Here is a 9,801-nt window from a genome sequence, read left to right as displayed (position 1 = left end):
TCAGTCTCTGTTCCTATTAAAACACTGTCCAGTTTAGACGTCTGTGTGACTGAAGCTCCATCTGCGCCCCTAAATTATCCAAAATCAAGCTCAACTGGGCTGCTCAGTGTTTCATACTTGCCACAGAGTCTGATAGGAGGTTAAATGCTTTACTGTATTATCTAGAACACCTGTCTGGAACCATCTGCACTCGTTATGTTTCTCCGATTGTTCATTCTGACTATAATGAGCCCAGACTGTTAAGTAGACTAAATTATCCTGAGCCTGACAAAGCTGGGATTTACTATGATCACCTTAACCTGTTACCATGGAAACCATATTGTCTATAGCTGAGTGTTGCAGTGATGACCTCAGGCTTTCACCATGAAGACCACACCACCCCTTGGTTAAAGTAACTGGGCTTTGATATGATAATTTCAGAATGATTTCATGTCCACAGACTTTTATTATTGAAGTGTAGTGAAGAAAAACAATGTATAAAATGATTTAAAGGCATTACATAAAGTACATATCAAACTCAAACTGAATACAGAATAACTGACCATGAGGAGGAAAACTACAACCACGTATACTATGTATCTGCTTAAACAGTGCAGATCAGAAAGTCTTGATTTCTAGAGTGAGTTGATGAAAGTCTGTCAACGTTTCCACTGGTTTGAGAGGGTTGATGTTGAGCCCAGGTGCTTTGGGAGGAGGAGAAGCACCTTGTGTCCTGCTAAACAATGTGGGGTCGTCCTCAAATGTCAGGAGTTTGACAGACGTACTGTCCAAGCTGCAGCCACTGTTATACAGGAAAATAACAGACCAAACTTGACCACCAAGGCTGGTTCTATGAGACGTCGTCCTCTGCTCATAAGCTCTGAGTGTGAGAGGCTCCTACCAGTTAATGTGTGGATCGTCTTCAGATGCTGTAAAACACAGAATAAGACAGAAAGTCAGACATGAAGACAGTTTTTACAGCCAGTCAGACTCAACATGCAAACTTTGTACAAGCCATCAAAACACACAAGACAGAACAATGAGACCCTCACAAAGCCATTAAAGATCTCTCGCTCTCTCTGTTTCTCCTCCTGGTGCAGGAGCAGGCTGGTGAGCAAAGTCTGAGCTCCAGATTATTCCAGATGAACTTCCACTGGGTGAAGGTCTGGATGGACTATGAACCTGGATCCATATCACTGAAACTTCCTTAAACCCTAAATTAAGATCTGACCTGTTCAAGTCAGGATTTTTAACAAGTTCATATTACAGAATGTTGCTACTTCCTCTAGTAAGTGAAGGAAGATCTCCTCACAGCAACCCTGCAGTCAGAACGGTGCTGGCAGTATATCAGTCAGAATTACTGGGCTGATATTAAATCTATTTAATCTGTCCATCTTCACATTCGAGCACATCACTGCCACTTTAACTCTTCAGTCCTTCCAATCTTCAGATCAACGAGTTACAGCTGCTCCCAACAAAAGGTCCCCAAAGGAGTCACTGACAATATGTTACTCTTCAATATATCAAACACCACCAGCCCACACATACAGTACTGTGCAAAAGTCAGAGACCACCTTATTTACTTAATACCCAGTCAAAACAGTCAATAAGCACAAGTTATTCATCTTTCAGGAGAATTTTATGAGATTAGATAAACGATAATGTACTTGAATAAGGAGGAGAAATTCAATGTAAAACAGGTAAAAAAAAAAAAAGTCCCAAACCATTAAAAAGATTAAATTCATGAGATTAAATTTATTTAAAATTTTAAGATAAATATTAAAAGATATTGAGAATAAAAGATCAGGACTCTGAAGGTCAAGGTTCTGTTGGAATCAGGTTTAGATCAGCTTTTCTGTGAGCTGCATGTAATCAACAAATGCAAAGCAGGTCAGTAACTTACTCTAGTTTCTCCAGTTTATAGTGAGGATCTTCTAGTAGAGCAGAAAGCATCTTCTCTCCTGACTCTCCTGGTTCATTGTCATACAGATCCAGCTTTCTCAAGTGTGAAGGATTTAATTTCAAAGCTTTAACCAGAGCTTTACAGCCTTTCTCTGTAATAATGCAGTCCCGTAATCTGTAGAGAGATGGAGAAAAACGGCCTCATATTTACGGTTCTGCACACAACTTCATAAACAATCTATACAAACACCAACATCTCAGACAAGCAATTAAGAAGAAGAAAAAACTGCATAATTGAATTCATTCTGTATGATCCTCTCATATAAACAAACACACATCAAAGAAGAAAAAAACACAGAAATGTAGAACATGATATTTTGTGGGGGAGATTTTTTTGTTAGAGAGACATGAAGTGAGAGATGAAGTGTTTAGGTAAAAATGTAACTTCTCACTTTATTATTATAAACAGAAAATAACGTACAGTAAAGAACCTCCCCTTTGGGGTGAAATGGTACTTTGTCAGGCGCATCACCAACATCATATTAAATAAACTCAATGAAATAAACTCAGTCATTATTCATCAAAGCTGTGTTTGGTCTGATCTGATCACTAAATGAACTCGTGCTAATTTCATACAGTGTTTTTTATTTATCAGTTTCAAACTCACATCTTGTAAAAAAGCTGCTTGTATTCTTACCCTGAGCTTTGGTTGACTTTAGCCTGATAGGGGTCCACAAAGTCTGTTCTTACAAACCCCATAAAGGACGGGCGGCACAGAATAGCGCCCTCAACTGATCTCAGCACGCAAACGACTCTTTCCCACCGCTGACGCGGCTTTTACTGATCTATTTACTAGTGCAGACCTTCCCCAAACCCCCACATCCTTCCTCCAATGACGCCAATACACACAGACACAAACACACAGATACAATATATACAAAGTGCTCGCTGCACGGAAATCAACAGACAGATTCAACCCTCCCGTCCGCAGCTCTCCATGAGCGAGAGGTCAATGGCGGAGAGGTCATGTGCTGAAACAGACACGCGGAGACCCGGCGCTCTCAAGCTCCACGTACAGCTGCTCACCACTCGTCGGTTTGGCTAGCGGTTGAGTCCTGGGTGACACCTTCCTTCCTTCTGTCTTTCCGTGAAAAAATAAACCCACCAGCGGCAAAAGTCCAGATCCAAACAGATCCGAGGCGAAACTGCCCGCGCTCAATCACCAGGCCCGAGCTCTCTCTCCCGCCATCTTCCTCACGCATGTTCTGGATTCTCCTCTCCGATTGGTAGACTGGCCCATCTCGCCCCGCCCACAGGCTACGTGGTTTCACCAATGACAATCGGAATTGGCGGCTTTTCCACCGGCAATCCATTATGAAAGTCACAGGTACAGTAAAATATACTAGACGCGCTTTCAATCTGATAAATGACTCGCTATTAACTCCCCAACACTATTATCAATATCATCTACAGCACTAATAACAGGAATAAACATAGAAAATATCAATATTACTAATAAGCTGTTCACATGGCAACTCAGTATAAAACTGGACGAACTCGTTTTATATGAACACGGACATAAACAAACACAGCAACTGTTCAATTTACAGACATTTTACACTTTTATGTTCTATACGACTGACACACCCACAAAACTATACAATACAAAACTAGTGCAGAAGCTGCAATAATACAGCATTTAATACTGTTATTACAGTAAAAACACACTAAACACTGTTTAACATTAGGAGAGGAAGAGAGTGTTTTAGAGAGAGAGAGACAGAGAGAGAGAGAGAGGGAGTAGAGAGAGAGAGAGAGAGAGAGAGAGAGAGAGAGACAGAGAGAGACAGAGAGACCGACAGAGAGAGAGAGAGACAGAGAGAGACAGAGAGAAAGAGAGGGATAGAGAAAGAAAGAGAGAGAGAGAGAGAAAGAAAGAGAGAGAGAGAGAGAAAGAAAGAGAGAGAGAGAGAGAGAGAGAGAGAGAGAGAGAGAGAGAGAGAGAGAGAAAGAGAGAGAGAATGAGGTGATGAATCTAGAAGGAAGAATGTTCCAATATTCCTCGTGAACGTTGTTCAGGTCTGACCTGCAGCTACTGAAAACGCTTCCTACAGGTTATGCTGTCAAAAATCCAAGAGTTCACTGACTTGTATGTATGTATCCAAAAACAGGTCACGTATTTCATATTTAACTTTTAATCTTAATTAAACTTTTAACCTGAATAAAAAGATGGATCATATTCTAAATACTAAACAAAGAGATTCTAAACACTGTTTCTCCAGACAAATGGAGGAAAAACTCACTTACTTTTAAAACTCCTTGAATAAACAGGAGTGAAGAAGGTCTGAGTAAGTGGACTTCATTATTATATTTTAGTATTGTTTTGGAGGACTTGGACTTTAGACCAGGTTTATTTAAAAGAAACACTTCTACTTTTGATTTTCAGAAAGAAAAGACGCTTTTTACTCCTTATATTTTCAGTAAAGAGTAAAATTACTACAAGTACAAATAAACATGTCTCTCTCTGCAGCTACATGCAAATGAGCTCTCAGAATGAGCCAATCAGAAGGAGCAACTCCACAAGCCCTCCATCTGAGACCTCGTCACCACACCCCTCACTATCCAGAACAGCCAGATAGGCAGATGAGGCACCGTAACAACCCCAGCCTCCCGCCAGCACCAGCACCTATGACAGGAACACACCCTGCACCACTGCCCCAGGGCCCTGCTCCACCTCCCCATCAACTCCAGACCAGGCCAGGAGCACTGACCTACGCTCAGACTGTCAGCAGACCAGCAAACTCTAATAACTCTGAGCTCAGAGACACACAGCAGATGCTCAGCCAAATCGGCACTAGTCTAATGGGACAGGGTCTATGGTAAGAGTCACATTACCATAAAGGTAAAGGACATTAAAAAAAGTATATAACTCAATTTAAGTTCAGTGGTTAAGACGTCAAATTCTACTTTCAAAGTATTATTTTATTTATTTGCATTTCAAAATAAATGAACAGTAACACACTTCAGCTTGAACAGAATGACATCTTTTCACATTTCTGTATGGAATATTTAAGGTTTAAACTCTTCATTTGGGTTAAAAAGTAGAAACCCTGATTTTTTAAAGAAAGTAAGAAATGTTGATATATTACTTTTGCAGGAAACATGGTATAGAGGAGAGGAACCCACTGGTTGTCCCCCAGGCTACAGGGAGTTAGTGGTCCCCTCCACCAAGTCAAAAGGAGTGACTCAGGGTAGAAACTCAGGGGGGATGTTCACATGGTTTAAATCAGAACTAACCAATTCTGTTTTATTTAAACAATAAAACAAGGACAAAATAATCTGTGGTTAAAAATTAGTAAGCAATTAATCCCAACACCTCAAAATCTATTCCTTTGTGTGAACGAGGGGCTCCTCACCCCCCATATTTAAATCTAGAGACAAACTTGACCCAAACAATTATAGAGGAATCTGCATGACCAGTAACCTGGGAAAGGTCTTCTGCAGCTTCCTCAACACTCGAATAGCTCACTTTCTAAAAGAACATAATGATCTAAACAAAAACCATATTGGCTTCTTACCAAGTCATCAAACATCAGACCACATCTTCACTCTTCATACACTAATCGATAAACATGTAAACCAAAATAAAGGCAGAATCTTTACGTTTCATCGACTTTCAAAAAGCTTTTGACTGAATGTGGCACAATGGATTATTTTATAAACTCACTGAAAGTGAGGTGGGGGGGGTGTACGATGTTATTAAATCTATGTATTCTCACAGTAAATGTGCAGTGAAGATTGGAACTGGGTTCTTTCCACAGTCGTGAGGAGTGAGACGGCTGCAGCCTGAGCTCCACCCCGTTTAACATGTACATCAATGAACTGGCTGGAAAACTTGACCAGTGTGATGAAGAACCTGGACTCTCTATGGGAGATACAACAATTAAATGCCTCCTCTTGGTGGACGACCTCGTCCTACAGTCACCTACCAGAGAGGGGCTTCAACAAAGTTTAGAAATCTTGGACAACTGTTGTACAAATTGGGCTGTAGAGACAAAGAGAGAGAGAGAGAGACAGAGAGAGAGAGAGAGAGAGAGAGAGAGAGAGAGAGAGAGAGAGAGAGAGAGAGAGAGACAGAGAGACAGAGACAGAGAGAGAAAGAGAGAGAGAGAGAGAGAGTGAGAGAGAGAGAGAGAAGAGTATGTATGGTTATGATCTGCACGTCACAAAGACCAGAAAAAATATCTACTATTTAATTCCTACGTACAAAGTGCTGATCAGAGAACATGTGGTTTCTGTGTAATTACTATGGACAAAGTTACACTAGTTTACAGTCCTGTTACTACAATGTTACAACACTGTTACAGAGAACTTACCAGTAAACATACCAAGTAATACTGAATGTGTTACTGTACTGAAATAAAGGGACTTAATCTCATTTATTCTACTTCTAATTTAGATCTACTTCCTCTGTCACATATGCAGAAACTTACAGAAACACTGAATCACTAAAAGCTGAAATATTCCTGGAATTTCTCACATTAGTTACTCTGTACTTACACACTCAAATGGATCATTATGCACTAAATATTACTAGTAAGTCCAACAGATCATTAAATCCTGAGGAGGTAGTTACACATACCTGATACTCTTCATGTAGTTTTAGTAGTTTATGTAAATTAATATATATGTTCAAAATACGTTCCAGAAACCACCAAATATTTACTTATTAAATACTAGTTACTTACTGTAACATCATAAAAAGATCTACTCAGTTTCCAGTCAACACTCTCATACTTTCTCTTTAACCTGGGAACCTTTTAAACACTATGAAATCAATGAATAATCTGCTGAATATTCTAATCTGTTAACGCTGCACAATCACAAGACGACGCCCGCGGATCTTAAACATGGAATCTGTTTAATTATCAGTATGTAAGTCCAAGTAAAACACAATCTCAGGAAAATCCAATATTGTAGTCCGAAAACCAAACAGGGCTCAAAAACTGGAATAACCAAAACACACAGGCAACCGGAGCAAAAGGCCAAACCAAAAGAGGGAAATCCAGAAAGCAAAAGGTTCAAGACACCAAGTCAAACGGTCAGAAAATACTGGACAGCAGTAAAATATAACACCTCACAAAGAGCAGAACAAACCGGGACTATTTAAGCTCTGAGACAAACACACGCACAGGTGACCTGACCTAGAAATCAGGTGACTGAGAACAACGCAGTTACACCTGATTGGAGGAACTGGTGACGTCAGCAGGACTGGAATTAAGGGAAATGGAGTCCTGGAGCATGCTAGCCAAGAGAGGAGATCCCAGAATTTTCCCACAGCAGTGAAATACATGAAGGTACTGAAAGGCTGAATCACAAAAACCTGAAATACACCTGGTATTTCTCACAACAGCTCCTCTGAAGTTAAAAGGTAAATATGAAGGATTTACAAGTAACACTTCATATTTACCTTTAACTTCTGAATAAGTGCAGCTGGAAGTAATTAGTAGTGTGTTATGTAAAAAAGATATATGTGTAAAGTAAGAACCAGAAAATTACTGCTAAATACCACAAATTTACCTTCATTAAATATTAGTTGACTTTATTTCTGTAAAATAAGGATCTACCCAGTTCTCATTCACCAGTCTCACACTTTCTCTTTAAAGGGGAACTCCATCCATTCAGCTAAATGAATCAGTCATTTAACGCTTTAGATGTAAAAATCATTCAGAGCAGTTTGGAGTGAAATGAGCCTTTCTAAAGAAATTTACAGTCAAAATTATTCACCATTATAGTTCTAGGAACCAGACGTTTTCATGTCTGCACTACAAATATCACCATTTTATCTGCTCCTAAATGACCAGTGAACTTACACGTATCTCAGAAGCTTTGATCTGTCACGCTGATCGTGGTGAACTAGTGCTAAACTGAAAAAATACGTTTTCTTTAGGTACAATTTTTTCCTTACAACGCCCTGCAGGAACCTCTCCGCCCTAAATGCACTCTGGGGAACGGTCGGACTGCAGAGCCGCAAATTTACACACCTGCAGTTTCACTGCAGCAGAAACTGGATTCTAACTAGGAAAGAAACGTTCATGAGTGAAATAAATTAGTCGTCATTAAACACCCAACACATCTCACTGTTAGCCGTTAGCTTAGAACAGACTGGCTCTCCTTAGATTTTCAGTAAAGAGTAAAATTACTACAAGTACAAATAAACATCATGTCTCTCTTTCTGTCCTTCAAACACACAAACACACACACACACATGAACACATCAAGCCCAGAAATAGCAAAGTATGTTAAGGAGGCAGAAAAGTACAATGAATTAATACCTGAGTGTCTCCAGTTTACAGTGTTGATCCTCCAGTCCAGCAGAGAGCAGCGTCACTCCTGAATCACACAGACGATTATAACTCAGATTCAGTTCTCTTAGACTTGAGGAGTTTGATCTGAGAACTGAGGCCAAAGCTGCACAGCTTCTCTCTGAGAGATCACACTGAAACAGCCTGTGACAGAAATGATATGAGATACATTATCATTACACCCTCAAATACAAACAGACCTACAAAACACTCACCAGGAAAAAAGACATTCTGACAGAAATCATCTCCCTGACTCACAAACACAGTTAACTATTACAGAGAAACCAGCTGAAGAGCTAAAAACAATTGTTTGATTTTATGTACACACACACACACACACACACACACACACACACACACACACACACACACACAGTATATATATGCATAGACAGAAAGAGACAGAAAAACAGAGGGAGAAAGAGAGAAATATGAGAGAGAGAGAGACAGAGAGAGAGAAAGAGACAGCAACAGAGAGAGAAAGAGCAAGCGAGAGAGAAAGAGAGAGAGAGGGAGTAGAGACTGAGACACAAAGAGACAGAAACAGAGAGAGCGAGTGAGAGAGAGCAAGCGAGAGAGAGAGGGAGTAGAGAGAGAGAGAGAGAGAGATAGAGACCTAGAGAGACCGAAAGACACAGAGAGAGAGAGAGAGAAAGAGAGAGAGTTGGGGAGAGAGAGGAAGGCAGAGAGGGAGAGAAAGAGAGAGAGAGAGAAAGAGAGAGAGAGAAAGACACAGACAGAGAGAGAGAGGGAGAGAAAGAGAGAGAGAGAGAGAGAGAGAGAGAGAGAAAAACATTGATGAGAAAGAAACGTTCATGAGTGAAATAAATTAGTCGTCATTAAACACCCAACACATCTCACTGTTAGCTGTTAGCTTAGAACAGACTGGCTCTCCTTAGATTTTCAGTAAAGAGTAAAATTACTACAAGTACAAATAAACATCATGTCTCTCTTTCTGTCCTTCAAACACACACACACACAGACATGAACACATCAAGCTCAGAAATAGCAAAGTATGTTAAGGAGGCAGAAAAGTACAATGAATTAATACCTGAGTGTCTCCAGTTTACAGTGTTGATTCTCCAGTCCAGCAGAGAGCAGCGTCACTCCTGAATCACACAGACTATTTCGACTCAGATCCAATTCTCTCAGACTTGAGGAGTTTGAGCTGAGAACTGAGGCCAAAGCTGCACAGCTTCTCTCTGAGAGACGACACCGAGACAGCCTGTGACAGAAATGATATGAGATACATTATCATTACACCATCAAATACAAACAGACCTACAAAACACTCACCAGGAAAAAAGACATTCTGACAGAAATCATCTCCCTGACTCACAATCACAGTTCACTATTACAGAGAAACCAGCTGAAGAGCTAAAAACAATTGTTTGATTTTATGTACACACACACACACACACACACACACTATATATATATATATATATATGCATAGACAAAAAGAGACAGAAAAACAGAGGGAGAAAGAGAGAAATATGAGAGAGAGACAAAAATATTAGAGGGATAGAGAGAGAGAGAGAGAGAGCGAAAGAAA

General features: G+C 40.0%; 1 protein-coding gene and 1 long non-coding RNA gene across 2 annotated transcripts in view; both read right to left on the bottom strand.

The window, feature by feature from the left end:
- Positions 1 to 422: 422 nt before the first annotated feature.
- LOC108413649 (NLR family CARD domain-containing protein 3-like) overlaps positions 423 to 9,801 on the bottom strand; it is a 26,688-nt gene continuing 17,309 nt past the window's right edge. The window contains exons 5-7 of the mRNA XM_037540863.1: positions 9,298 to 9,471; positions 1,883 to 2,056; positions 423 to 908 (exon numbers count right to left, since the gene is read on the bottom strand). Coding sequence (XP_037396760.1) covers positions 902 to 908; positions 1,883 to 2,056; positions 9,298 to 9,471 — 355 coding nt within the window. The 3' untranslated portion in view covers positions 423 to 901. The remainder of the gene's footprint in view (positions 909 to 1,882; positions 2,057 to 9,297; positions 9,472 to 9,801) is intronic.
- LOC119263971 lies at positions 2,314 to 3,590 on the bottom strand. The gene is made up of 2 exons (XR_005130674.1): positions 3,553 to 3,590; positions 2,314 to 3,428 (listed from the first exon to the last, which is right to left on the bottom strand). It is a non-coding gene; the product is annotated as an uncharacterized LOC119263971 (long non-coding RNA).

The sequence above is a fragment of the Pygocentrus nattereri genome, chromosome 9 (genome assembly GCF_015220715.1).
Source record: "Pygocentrus nattereri isolate fPygNat1 chromosome 9, fPygNat1.pri, whole genome shotgun sequence".
In the NCBI taxonomy this organism is placed as follows: Eukaryota; Metazoa; Chordata; class Actinopteri; order Characiformes; family Serrasalmidae; genus Pygocentrus; species Pygocentrus nattereri.
The sequence above is the reverse complement of the archived record's forward strand: the minus strand, read 5'-3'. Positions and strand labels throughout refer to the sequence as shown.